A 13,866-nucleotide genomic window follows, 5' to 3' on the forward strand; every position below is an offset into this window, starting at 1 on the left:
TCAAATCTTCGAAGAACTAGGAAGGGGATGAGGCTAAAAGACGATACACAGAAGCTTTAAGGCTCAGTGAACCAGAATCGGGGCAACCCCGTCCTTCTCAGGAAAATGGAAGGAAGGTCACCCGCAGAGTGAGGACTGGAAAGGGAGACTTGGGATCTAAGGAGCAAGAAAACAGTTTGGATCAATCAGAAACCGCCTGTGTCAAATAAGTTAATTGCCAAGAAGCTTTGGACACCCTGGGGTGGATAGAAAGCATGTCTGTAACAGAGCCAACAATGGTATGTGTTTTCTTGACATTAGAACCAAAGTAAATAAATGTGAAACATATTTTCAAATACTTTTCTCTAAAATAACAGTACTGGATTAGTTTTAGTCAGACCAAGATAGGTAAAGAAAACACAGATATCCTGTGTTTACGTATTTTTAACGAGGATATGATGGACACTTGGCGTGTTAATCTGCCCTGGCAGCTCAGGAAGTCCAGGAGACTCACGCAGATAAGGCAGATTGCCACCAGTGAGCAGAACCTCCGTCTTCCAAAGACAGGAAGGCTTTTTCCTATTCCTCTAGCACTGCCTGATCCATCTCTCCGATTTCTTTTTCTCTTTAAACTTATACTTTCCAATTCACTCAATACCAGCCAAGTAGTTTTTGTTCTCAAACCAGTAGAAGGATCCCTTCCCTGGCTGACTGCCCTCTTCCTTGCCTAGGGAATTATCCAGGGAAAGAAGTGATTGCACACACCCTGGCTTCCTGGCGGATGGAGAGGCATGGCCATTATCCGAAAGACTGGGAAAGGTCTAGCTAGACGGGGAGAGTCAAAATCTATTCTCTAAATTTTGTGATTATTCAGTAATATTTAGAAACTTTGCATACAGAAATTTTGTAGCGTGGATAATTGTGGTTTTAGGTGATTGAGCTATTTCTTAAGTTTAAGCTTAAACTCTGACTTGAGGGAAAAAAGGTACTGAGGAATTCAGTATTTTTAGCAGCTAGGTTTCTACTACATACATTGTCATGGTGCTCAGCTTTACTTCCCAAATTTGTACATGTGAAAAGTTTTTGCCTCAACAAGTAGATAATGGTTTTCTGAGAAGAAACATGATTTGCATTCAAAAGTCTAGGCCCAGTACACACATCATTTAGGAAATGCAGGTATAGGTTAAACCCCACTTTTTTTTTTTAAACCACACAGACCATTTCATTACCATATACATTGTATAAACTGGTACAAAATAATAACAAAATAATACACACAGCTGACCTTAGATCATATGACATTTTCAGAAGCTATCTTCAGCTGTTTTCAGTCTCTGAAGATTTCATTTTTAGTTGCATGTGTAGCTCACTACGTGGCTTTGATGCAACATTTTCATACGTTACTTTCTTTTTTGAGGGGGAGGTGGTAAACAAAGTTTATTCTAGGAAGAGCAACTCTGAGAGATAAAACTGTTTTAAAATCTACATATATGTACTGTTCATTGTTTCTTAGAACAGTTTAGAGCTTCAGCTTTTTAAACTTACATGGTTATCAGAGGAATAGAGCCAACCACAAAATAAAAATCAACAGAATGCAGTAATCCAATCATAAAAGCAGTCAAATGTCCTTACACATAGTTAAGAAACAAATCATCTAAGTTATAAATAACAAGTAGTTCATTTATGTCCTTTTTTAAATATTCCATATATAAGCAATATCATATGGCATTTTTCTTTTTTTTTTAACATTTTTTAATTGAGTTTTGGTCATTTTACAATGTTGTGTCAAATTCCAGTGTAAAGCACAATTTTTCAGTTATACATGAACATACATATATTCATTGTCACATTTTTTTTCACTGTGAGCTACCACAAGATCTTGTATATATTTCCCTGTGCTATACAGCATAATCTTGTCTATCTATTCTGCATATGCCTGTTAGTATCTACAAATTTTGAAATCCCAGTCTGTCCCTTCCCACCCCCTGCCCCCTTCGGGCATTTTTCTTTCTCTTTTGGGCTTACTTCACTGGGATACCACTTTTAAACTACAGACAATTAGAATAATAAAAAATTAAAATAGACAAGCATTGCCAAATTACCTCAACTTAAAAAAAAAAAAAACACACTTCATGACCAACTGTGAAAGACACAAGTAGAACCATCAGAAAGACAAGTACCTTGTTTCTCGATCTTATTATCTGCTTAATGACTACTCGGTCTGCCAGCAACAACACTTTTGTCACTGAAGAAAGAAGTAATCTTGCAGCCTTTATAACTCCTGTTTTGTCTGTAAAAATTGTGATCTGGCCATCAGATTCTGGATGATTCAAGCTGCCTATGTCTGTAAGCGCTGCAATTGTTTCACCTAAGGTGAAAAGCAAGGAGGGGAAGTTAAATTGAGAATAAGATAACACAAATTAAAATCCAGACTTTAATCTTTAAGATAATGTGCCCAACGGGTAGAAACTTGGCTTTGGACTCTTATTTCAGGAACAAGAAATAGCTTCTCCTTGATGAGCCCAACGGCACATTCCTAAGAACTGTGAAAAATTGTTGCCTTTACTGAGTTTGAAAAATACAACTTTTGTTTCCAGTGGTATGGCAAATTACGTGATCCCAAAAGCCTCCCGCTCTACAGGACCGAGTAAGAGAAATCCCAGGAGCCAATAACCAAAGAAGAACCTGAAAGCAGAGCAGTAAGCAGCTGCCCAGGCCTTGGCCAGGAGTCGGGGGATAGAGGGAGGACATGGTGGGATGGGTCACTGCCCATCTCCACAACCTGAAGGCACCTGGGTTTCTATGGACATTCAGGGAGAGGAGGCAAGGCTTTGGGCCCCAGTGGGAGGCTTCCTCCATGAAAAGGGGGCCTAGAAGAATCATTCATCCGTAGGCAGAGGGAAACAATAAGCAAGTTCATCCATTGGTCAGCCTGGGCACTGGGTGGGAAAACATAGCAAAAGTGTCCCTCCTAAGAACTCAAGTCACAAGCTGACCCTCAGGTTTGCTATTTGAATTTATACTTATGATGCCCAACATAAACCATTCTAACAAATGAACCCAACTCTCTAGAAAAAGTCTCTTCTTCACTGTTGCTATCAAACCTTTTGATTTCTGTAATAGCAATTGTTCCTCAATAAAAAAATTTAAATATTTGTTGTCACCCAAAATGAAACAAAACTGTAATTATTTCTAAACCTTACTATTTAAATTAACAAGATAAAAAATTTTTTTTCATCATCTTGTAATGTTCAAGATCATTACTTAAGTCCTAAATAAATCTGAGAACATAACGGATTGATTTTCTCACAAAAGCCCTCTTGTCAATATTATTACATACACCTAAGAAGCTTAGGAACTTGGGTAAAAGTATCTAAATTTTAATGGACAGATTACAAGGTGCGACATAATGAAGTCAAGATTTAGGAAGATTTGTCTGATAGAAGCATATAAAATGGACTGGAAAGGAGAGATTCAGAGCCAGGCTGCTAATCAGACAGCTATTTTAATTGTGGGTATGAAGTGGAAAGATCTTACCAGGCTGGTAGTCATAGGAATATAAAAAGGATGATTTGGGAGATACTGAGGAAAGAAAATTAAAATTAGTACCTTAACAGAGATAAGAAGGAAAGGGAAAGTGAAAAGAATGGCTTCAAGGTTACAAACCTAAGTCACTTAAAAGAGTCAGAGGGGTATGGGAAGGGAGATGATAAATTCACTTTCAGACAATAGGAATTTGAAACACAGGAAAACCCAAAAGATAAGCCACTAGATATGGACTGGTTACATATAAGGACAATAGCTGAAGCTCTACTACTAACAGATGAAGTCTGCGGCAGCCAGCCTCCAAGGTGGCTCCCAATGATCCCCAACTCCTGGCATTTTCATTCTCATGCTGTCTCCTCCCACATCACACCAGGGTTGGTATGGCGGAAGTGACAGTATGTTACACCCAAGGTTAGGTTGTTAAGGACACTGGGGTAGCATCTCAGTTCTCTCTCTCTCTCTGAAGGAAGCCAGTCACCATGTTGTACGCAGCCATTACTACAGACAGGCATACATGGGGAGGAACTGAGGCCTCTAGTCAACCGGCAGCAAAAATGGGAAGCCTGCCAATAACTAAGAGTGGGAGCTTGAAAGCAGCTCCTACAGTCCAGTCAAACCTTCAGATGACTGCAGGCCCAGCCAACATCCTGACTTCAGCCTCATGAGAGACACTGACCCAGAACCAGCTGGTTAAGCTGCTCCTAATTTCTGACCCTCAGAAACTACTGCAGGAATACATGTTCGTGGTTTTAAGTTGCTAAGTTTGGGTTAATATGTTACACAGCAATAGGTAACTAGTACAAAGCTTATACAGCAAATTAAGCAGAGAAAAAGAGGTTAGAACTAAATATTAATGCACAGAGAAAGGAGCAGGAGGAAAAGTATCTTTCTGTAATAGCAAAAACTATAAAAATGCTTCCTCCGCACCCCTGGGAAATGTTACTTTTTCCTGTAGCCCTCAATCATCAAGGATATTACATATGAACCTGGGCATATGGTGTTCTTTAACTTTTCCTTTTTCTGACTAAAGCACAGGCATTTAGCCCTAAGTATGTGGGATGGTAACATTTGGTTAGCTCCACCAACAAAGTCAAATGCTTCTTTAACATTATAAACTTGCTCTAAGTAGAGACTGTTCAAAAGTTAGTTCCCTGGAAAAGTCACAAAGCTGTCTAATAGCTCTATGGCCATCATTTTTTGACTTGTTATATGTAACTAGTTAGTGTTATATCTTATAGCAAAGATTCAAAGTCAGTCAAATACAAATATTCTCTGAGCACCCATAGAAAAAAGTAAAACTTGACTAGTATCCAAGTGAAAAGTAAAAACACAGCAGGGCATAGATGAAATGGGTAGTATCAAGAGGTACAAAATTCCAGTTATAAAATAAGTCACGGGGATGCAATGTACAGCCTGGTGGCCATAGTTAATAATGCTGTATTCCATACTTGAAAGTTGCTAAAGAGTAAATCTTAAGTTCTCATCACAAGAAAAAAAAATTTGTAATTATGTGTGAATGTTAACCAGATCTACTGTGGTGATCATTTCACAATATATACAAAGATCAAGTCATGACATTGTACACTTGAAACTAATACGATGCTATATGTCACTTATACCTCAATTAGAAAAAAGTAAAACACAATGCAGAAGTTCAACACGGGGAAAGAAAAGTTAAAAATAATAGTTACAATGAAAACTAATATTTATTGAGCACTTTCTATATGTCAGTGCATACATGCATTATATCAAAACACTTCTATAAACACTAACAACATCCCCATTTTATAGATGAAAAAACAGGTTTAAAAAAGTTTAGTAGTCTGCCCAGTACCACACTGCTAGCAAGTGGAAGAGCTGGGATTGACTCCAGAGTCCCAGTTTTTTATCACTACTTTATATTATTTCCCTCAAATAAGTATTAAATGGTCCCAAGGAAAAGGTAATTATTCTGGGCTGAGTGGGCTAGAAACATTTCAGGAGTGATTTAGGTGAAGTCTTAAATTTATACATGTTTAAAGAAAATAGGGTTTCCATATCATACAACTCCAGGAGGCACCTTTCTCATTCTCTTACCTGACTGACTATATGAGGCAGTTACCAAGAAAGGAAAGGTCACTTCACAGGAGAAGAGACAAAATATGGAACCCATGACACCAAGACAGCCTCCGAAAGACTCCTGTATGGAGCTCCTAGGCTTACAGGACTTGCGGCACAGCACGGTCTGCTAGAGCGGGCGAAGGTGTCCACAGCCTCTTTTCTCACCCTACACTGGGCACAGTGACATATTATGAAGCCAATAAGGTGAGGACTCAGGTTGCTCTTTCATTTAAAAACCCCTACTCTTGCTTTAAATAAAGGTTTGCTTAAGAAACAATAGTATGAAGAACACCTCTGCATTTTCTGTTGAATTGTTCATTGCATTATGTAATAATGTCTGTTGTATAAGCTCCCACACAATAACTCAGTGCCAGGGAAAAAAGTCGCTTTCCTCTTGACAAGCTGGTTTGTTTCCTTTTAACAAACAATAAGAATTATATAACCCTTTCTTTCCCACATTTCTGTCTTGCCTTCCAGGAACTGCAAAGATAGATTTCATGTTTAATTAGAGTAACAATGCTGGCTGAAGCTTCTACTATATTTATTTTCACTTTCTATTTTAATGGGTTTATTAAACATATATACTGAATTATAAGCTATTTAAAATCTCTTTTACTATGTAGGCAAAATGTAAATTATGAATAGAATAAGGCCATCCCCTCTTCCCCACATAAAATCTATTCTATATCCCAGTGAATGGATAGAAACCCAAGAGTCAATTCAGAATCCTCCCTTTCCTTTAATCAATAACCAAGTTCTATCATTTAACCACCTTAGTGGATATTTAGTGTACTTATCTTGCTTTTTATATCCTTAAGACATTGCCTTGGTTTAGCCTGGTTTACTGGAAAAACTTCCATATTAATCTTCCTGGCTTTAGCCTCAGTGCTCTCTCAGTCACCCTTCATTTGTTCATTTCCTCCATACTACCAGAAACATGTCTAACACAAAACTATTATCTTTCATCTAGCCCCAGATTCCTCAATCTATCAACAATATAGTAACACCTAAAGTCACTCACGTAACACTCAGGACCACGTATTGTCTGGTTGGCCCCTCCATATCACTTGGCCTTATTTCATCCCTTTCCTTCAGGATGATCCTCCAGACGCACCTGCTCCTCCCTCAGGATTGCTCATCTCAATTAATATCACCACCATTTACCCAGATGTTCATACCCCAAACCTTAGAGTTTTCCGTGACCCTTCCCATCACAGCCCACATCCAAACTAGCAGCAAATCCTACCAGCTCCACCTTGACAATATAACCAAATGCAACCGCTCTTCACCACCTCAAATGCTATCACTTGGACCAAGTCACCATCATCTATCACCTGAACCATAGCAAAAGCCTCCTAACCGGTCTCTGATTTCACCCTCATCCCCCATAAAATCCATTCTCAATACAGGAGCCACCAGGGGTCCTTTTAAAAAAATCAATGAGATTATGTCATTACCTTGCACAAAAACTTCCACTAGCCCCTCTATGACATGTAGAACACAGTCCAAAGCTCCTATCTTTGCCTAGAAGGCCATACCTGTCCTCGCTCTTCTCTTTGCCTTAAATGGCCTTTCCCCAGATATTCACATAGCTGGGGCCTTCATTTCATCACTGTCTGCTCCAATGTTACTTCCTTAGAGAGATTTCCTGACCTCCCTATTTCTGTAGTTCCCAACTGGGAGCCATTTCGACCCCTCAAAGGACATTTGGCAATGCTGAGACGTTTCTGGTGGTCACAAAGCAGGAAGAAGGGATCTCCTGGCGCCTGATAGGCAGACGTGAGGGATTCCGCTAAACATTCTACAAAGTACAGGGTAGCCCCCACTCATAACAAAGATTTATCAACAAATAATTATCCAGCCCAAAATGTCAACAGCATCAAAGGTGAGAAACCCTGACCTCTCTAAAATATACCTCCTTTGGTCTGATCTCCTAACCCTTCCTCTGCTTTATTATTTTCATCATAACTATCACTATCTGACATTATGCATACACCTATTTATTTGCTTGTTTGTGGTCTCCCTCACTAGAACGCAAGTTTCAAACTTTTTTATTGATTTCTACATGGCTATATCCCTCTGGCCTAGAAAAAGGCCTGGCACATGGCTAGCACTCAGTAAATACTTGTTGAATGTATAAGTGGATAAATGATACTTCCACAAAGCTGAACTGTTTGTATCCATCAAAACTCCCCAGGTTCTCTAAGACTCCTGTGCCACCAATTATAGAGGCTTGTGGGACATCCAGAAATTTGAAGTCAGTCTGATTTGTCTGCTGTAGAGATAGTAACATGCTTATTTTCATCTCCATTTCCTACGTGGTGGTAAACAAGCTAATAGGCTCCTTAATGGCAGAATCCACGACTCGCAGTCCTCTATACCTCTCGCATTCAATGGCTGATGGCAAGGATGGTGGACTTCCAACCTGCCCAGTGAAAGAAGTCAATGTTTCAGATTTGGGACTGGGTCCAAGAGAAGTTCAATATTCCTGGAAGCTAACCAGGCCTTTAATGTCCTAGGCATCTGTAATCACAGGGCTAAAACACAGTACATACCTTTACTCAAAATAAAACAATAATTTGTCATTATATTCAAAGCAATAAAATGGGTATAAATAGGCTTCAACATCAATATCCACATACCTGCTTGTTTAGCTTCAATACAGGCAATATTTATTTCTTCTTTCAAATCCCAGTTTTCGTTGGCAATAGCCTCCCCTACTTTAACAAATCTTCCAACTGCCAAGTTGACGGCTTGTCCTACACGCTGAATTGCTTGCAGAGTCTTATCGGACTTTTTGGTATTATCTTTATGATTAATAAGTGTGGTGATCTAAAAATAAAAGACAAAAGCAACCTGCTGAAATTTTATCTCAATACCTTTTTTAAAAAAAAAAAAACTATATTCCAAAGGCCTAGAAAATTAATCTCAGCATTCTACACTAGCCTAATAGACTAACTTGATAGTTTTAATGCCTCAACCCAAGCCAACCAGCAAATCATCCTGCACCCCTCCTGAGGACAATGTTTCTATTAATAACAATTCCAAGCTTACCTGAGGGCAGTTAGCTGGGGCACACAGCTGCTAAGTGGTGAAGCCAAAATTCACAGTCAGACAATTTGGCTCTGAGGCCACTCCTTCCCCCCCCCTCCAGCTTTACTGAGATATAATTTACATATAACATTGTGCAAGTTTAAGGTGTACAATATGATGATCTGATACACATACATATTGCAAATGCTTCCACAACATATTGCATTTGATACCACCATAGGGGTAGTTAATACTTCCATCACCTCACATAATTATCTTGTTTTTTGAGGGCTTTTTTGGTGGTGGTGGTGGTGGTAATGGTGAGAACACTTAAGATCTACTCTCTTAGCAACTTTCAAGAACATAATACAGTATTCTTAACTATAGTCACTATGCTGTCCACTAGAGCCCCAGAACTTACTCATCTTATAACTGGAAATTTATACCCTTTGACCAGTATCTCCCCACTTTCCCCACCACCCGGCCCCTAGCAATCACCATTCTACTCCATTTCTATGAATTCAGCTTTTCTAGATTCCACATATAAGTGAGATCATACAGTATCTGCCTTCTCTGCCTAACTTATTTCACTTAGCATAATGCCTACAAGGTCCATCCATGTTGTGGCAAATGGCAGGATTTCCTTCATTTTCATGGCTGAATAATAATTCCATTTTATATTTTTATCACATCTTTATCCATCCACTCATAGGACACTTAGGTTGTTTCCATATCTTGGCTATTGTGAATGCTGCTGCAATGAACATAGGGGTGCAGGTATCTCTTCAAGATCCTGATTTCACCTCCTTTGGGTATATACCTAGAAGTGGAATTGCTGGATCATATGGTAGTTCTATTTTTTAATTTTTTGAGAAATCTCCATACTCTTTTCCATAGTGGTTGTACCAATTTATATTCTCACCAACAGAGCAAAAGGATTCCTTTTTTCCACATCCACTCCAACACTTGTTATCTCACCTTTTTGATAAGTCAATTCTAACAGCTGTGAGGTGATATGTCATTATAGTTTTGACTTTTATTTCCCTGATGATTAGTGATACTGAGCATCTTTTCATGTACCTGTTGACCATTTGTATGTCTTTTTTTTGAAAAATTTCTATTCAGTTCCTCTGTCCATTTTAAAATCACATTCTTTTTGGCTACTGAGTTATATAAGTTCCTTATAATTTGGGGGTATTAACTCTTTAGCAGATAGACAGTTTGCAAATACTTTCTCCCATCCTGCAGATTGCCTTTTCATTTGGTTGATTATTTCTTTTGCTGTACAGAAACTATCCAGTTTGATGTAGTCTCACTCATTCATTTTTGCTTTTGTTACTTGTACTTTTGGTGTTACATCTGAAAGTCCATCGGGAAGACCTTTGTCAAGGAAATTTTTCCCTATATTTTTTTCTAGGAGTCTTATGGCTTCAAGGCTTACATTTAACTCTTTAATCCATTTCAAGTTAATTTTTATGAGTGGTGTAAGACAGGGGTCCAATTTTATTCTTTTGCATGTGATTATCCAGTTTTCCCAAATAACTTATTGAAGAAAATATTCTTTAACCATTGAGTATTCTTGGCTCCCTTGTCAAATACTAGCTTATTGTATACGCATGAGTTTATTTGGGGGCTCTGGATTCTGTTCCATTGGACTATGTGTCTATTTTTATGCCAGTACCATACTGTTTAATTACTATAGCTCTGTAGCATAGTTTGAAATAAGGAAGTGTGAAGTGTCCATCTTTGTTCTTCTCTCTCAGGTGCTTTGGCTAGTTTGGACTTTTGTGCTTCCAAACAAATTTTAGGATTTTTTTCTATTTTTGTTAAAAATGCCATTGGAATTTTGATGGGGCTTGCATTGAGTCTATAGATAGCTATAATGGACCTTTTTCCATTTACTTATGTCTTCTTCAATTTCTTTCATCAAAATCTTAGAGTTTTCAGTGTACAGATCTTTCGTTTCCTTGGTTAAATTTATTAAGTATTTCATTGTTTTTGATGCTACTATAAATGGGATTGTTTTATTTCTTTTTCAAATATTTTGTTTTTAGTGCATAAAAACACAAATTTCTGCATGTCAATTTTATCCTTCAACTTTATGACTCATTTATTAGTTCTGACAGTTTTTTGGTGGAGTCTTCAGGATTTCCTATATACAATATCATGTCATCTGCAAATGAAGGCAATTTGATTTCTTCCTTTCTGACTTTGATGCCTTTTATTTCTTTTTCTTGCCTGAATGCTCTTGCTAGGGCTTCCAGTACTGTGTTGACTAGCAGTGGTGAAAATGGATACCCTTTTCTTGTCCCTGAACTTAGAGGAAAAGTTTTTAACCTTTCACTGTTGAGAATGATGTTAGCTGTGGGTTTGTAATATATGGCCTTTGTTATGCTGAGGTATATTCTTTCTATACTCAATTTGTTGAGAGATTTTATCATGAAAGGATGTTGAATTTTGTCAAATGCTCTGTCTGCACCTATTGTAATGATTATATATTTATTTCATTTTTATTTATGTGGTGCATCACATTTATTGATCTGCATATATTGAAACATCCTTGCATCCCAGGGATAAATCCCACTTCATTATGGTGTATGACCCATTTAATTCAGTCTGCTAGTATTTTCTTAAGAATTTCTGCATCTATATTCATCAGGGATACTGGCCTGTAATTTTTTTTTCTTTCTAGTGTCCTTATCTGTCTCTGGTATCAGGGTAATGCTGGCAGAGGCCATATTTTTAAATACCACTCTATAATGCCTCACAAAATCCCAGTGAAATAAGTACTAACATCACTCTCATTTCACAAGTGAGAAAATTGGACAGCATCAAGAGTAAGGAAATTGCACATCAACAAGAGTAGGAGAATTAAGATTTAAATCCAGATACTCTGACTCCAGAGCCTAGCCTCTTAACCACTTAGCCAGACTGACTTCTCTGTTGATAAGAGGATTAAACGAAATGATGCAAGTATTGGTAAGCACTCAAAGGCACATTATAATCTGCTGTCTTATTTCATTCTTAGGTACCATTAAAGACAAGAAAACTGAATCTGAGCGAAATTAAGTACTTGGCTCAGACAGCTAAGAAGTGGCCTAGTTTAGAAATTGAACCCAAGTTTATCTGACACCAAAGCCCACCCTGTACTGTTCCCTTTAGTGGAGCTTTTCAGTCTTCCTGGGATTTTTCTTTTTTCTTTTTTGGAAGGGAGAACACTGTCTTCAAAATAAAATATTACCTACAATTACAGGTAACCACATCAAAGAAGAGTTGCTATGGTTGAATTTTGAGGATAACTATGGGTCATGGGAAGCAGGGAAACAAATATGAATCCTCTGAGCACTAGCTTAGTCCTTCTTCATACCTGCTAGACTCTAGGGAACTCTTAGGACCACCTGGAGAACAAAGAACTTGACTACCATTGACTATTCCAAACAACCATCTTGGAAGAGATTCTGGAGAAAAGAAGTTTAAGTTGTGTTTATTAAATCCTGTATTTATATAAAGTTTAAATTTTTCATTTGTAAAGAAAAGATCCTACAATTAGGCTAAAATACCAACTATTGTTCAGTTCTGAAGCACTCATTTTTGCTTCCACTACAAGCATCCTTCCCAGAACATAATTAGGTGTGGCTATCTTCCTCTTATTCAAAGCAGTCTGGAAAACATTCAATCCAAATGCAGGTATGCATTTAAAATTGAATTTAGAGGAGCCAAGTCAATTTATAAATTTTCTTATTAAAAGGTCTACTTATATCCTAAAGTTATTTTCAAACTTTTTAAAAGAGAAGTCCAAAAAGTTATACATGTTGATTGATTTTTTTCAAAAGTGGGGAGGGGTAATATAGAAAATCTTCAAGAAATAAAAATCACCCATAATCCCACTATCCTGGAGCAACTTGACATTTTTCTTTTCAGTCTTGCTTTATACATAGACATACTTAAACACAATTTAACAAAAATGAGACCAAACTTCAATCATCATGCAAAAAAATGACCAGTTAGTATTTACCATTAGCTGACACTATCTAATGTGGTTTACATGTATTGATTCATTTAATACTCATATCTCTATGAGGTAGATACTATTACACTCATTTTACAGATAAAGAACCTAAAATTTGAAGAGGTTAAGAATTTGCCCAAGGTCACAAAGCCAATAAATTGCCTCTCAGTTACTACCCTGCCTCTTTCCTCCCAGGATTATGTTAAAGATCAAGGGAAAGACAGCTGGTTATACTGTCTTGTAAATTATAATGTGCCAAATAAAATTTCAGCTATTATTCTGCAAAAGTAGGAGGCATATTAAACTGGAGGTCACAACTTGGAGTTGCCCTAACAGCAGTCTGGAGAATGCCTGAATGAACCAGAAGAGAGAACAGAGAAGGCATCCCATGGGGAAGAAAGAGGATCTGATGTACTGAAGAACTCTGTTGCAGAATAAAATAAGAACTAGGGCTTACTTGGTACTTTCTAACAAAAGGTGTCAAGAAAGTATATCCTAGCAGTAAGAGCATGAATCCTGGTGTAGCTTTGCCTGGGTTTGAGGTCTGGCTCTGCCATGTGACTATGTAGCAAGTTATCTTACCTTTCTGTGACTCAGTGTTCTCATCTGCAAAAACAGGAATAATAATAATACCCATCTCATAAGGTCATTGTGGTAAACAGATCAGTACATGCGTATAAAGTGCTTAGAATAGCATCTGGTACTTGGTGAACACTACATAATGATTAGATATTACCCAATCTGCATTTCTAGAATCTCTGTTCTCTCCTCACGTTTGTGGTATTATTTTATTTTCTAGAAGAACTGACAGTAATCTCTTGATTGAAATGGATTATTTTAGTTTACTTATTTTTGTGGGGAGATAAGAAAGAAAGTGAAGACCCAGGGAGAGGGAAAAAAAAAAAGGTAGTAGGCCAGATAAAGGAGCAAACCCTTAATTCCTTGGGACCTGAAAAAAAAAGGGGAGTTAGCCCAGGACAGAGAAGTTTGTTTCTGGGCTTAACTCATTAGTAAATTCTCAAAATTATTAGATATAAAAATCAGCTAATCAGTTGTAGAAACCAACACAGAAGAAAACACATCAAATCATGGGGAGGCCATGGAAAAGCAGGAAAAGGGGCATTTTCACTTACTTTCCACGCCACTTACATGTTTTCTCTTTGCAGTTAAAACCACACATATATTCACATACACAAATC

General features: G+C 37.7%; 1 protein-coding gene across 1 annotated transcript in view; it reads right to left on the reverse strand.

Annotated features, from left to right (window-relative positions):
* The window catches only part of CTNNAL1 (catenin alpha like 1), a 50,796-nt gene that overhangs the window by 31,461 nt on the left and 5,469 nt on the right, over positions 1–13,866 (reverse strand). The window contains exons 2-3 of the mRNA XM_031450155.2: positions 8,268–8,457; positions 2,160–2,347 (exon numbers count right to left, since the gene is read on the reverse strand). Of these exons, the coding sequence (XP_031306015.1) occupies positions 2,160–2,347; positions 8,268–8,457 (378 nt within the window). The remainder of the gene's footprint in view (positions 1–2,159; positions 2,348–8,267; positions 8,458–13,866) is intronic.

This window comes from Camelus dromedarius, chromosome 10 (assembly GCF_036321535.1).
Source record: "Camelus dromedarius isolate mCamDro1 chromosome 10, mCamDro1.pat, whole genome shotgun sequence".
In the NCBI taxonomy this organism is placed as follows: Eukaryota; Metazoa; Chordata; class Mammalia; order Artiodactyla; family Camelidae; genus Camelus; species Camelus dromedarius.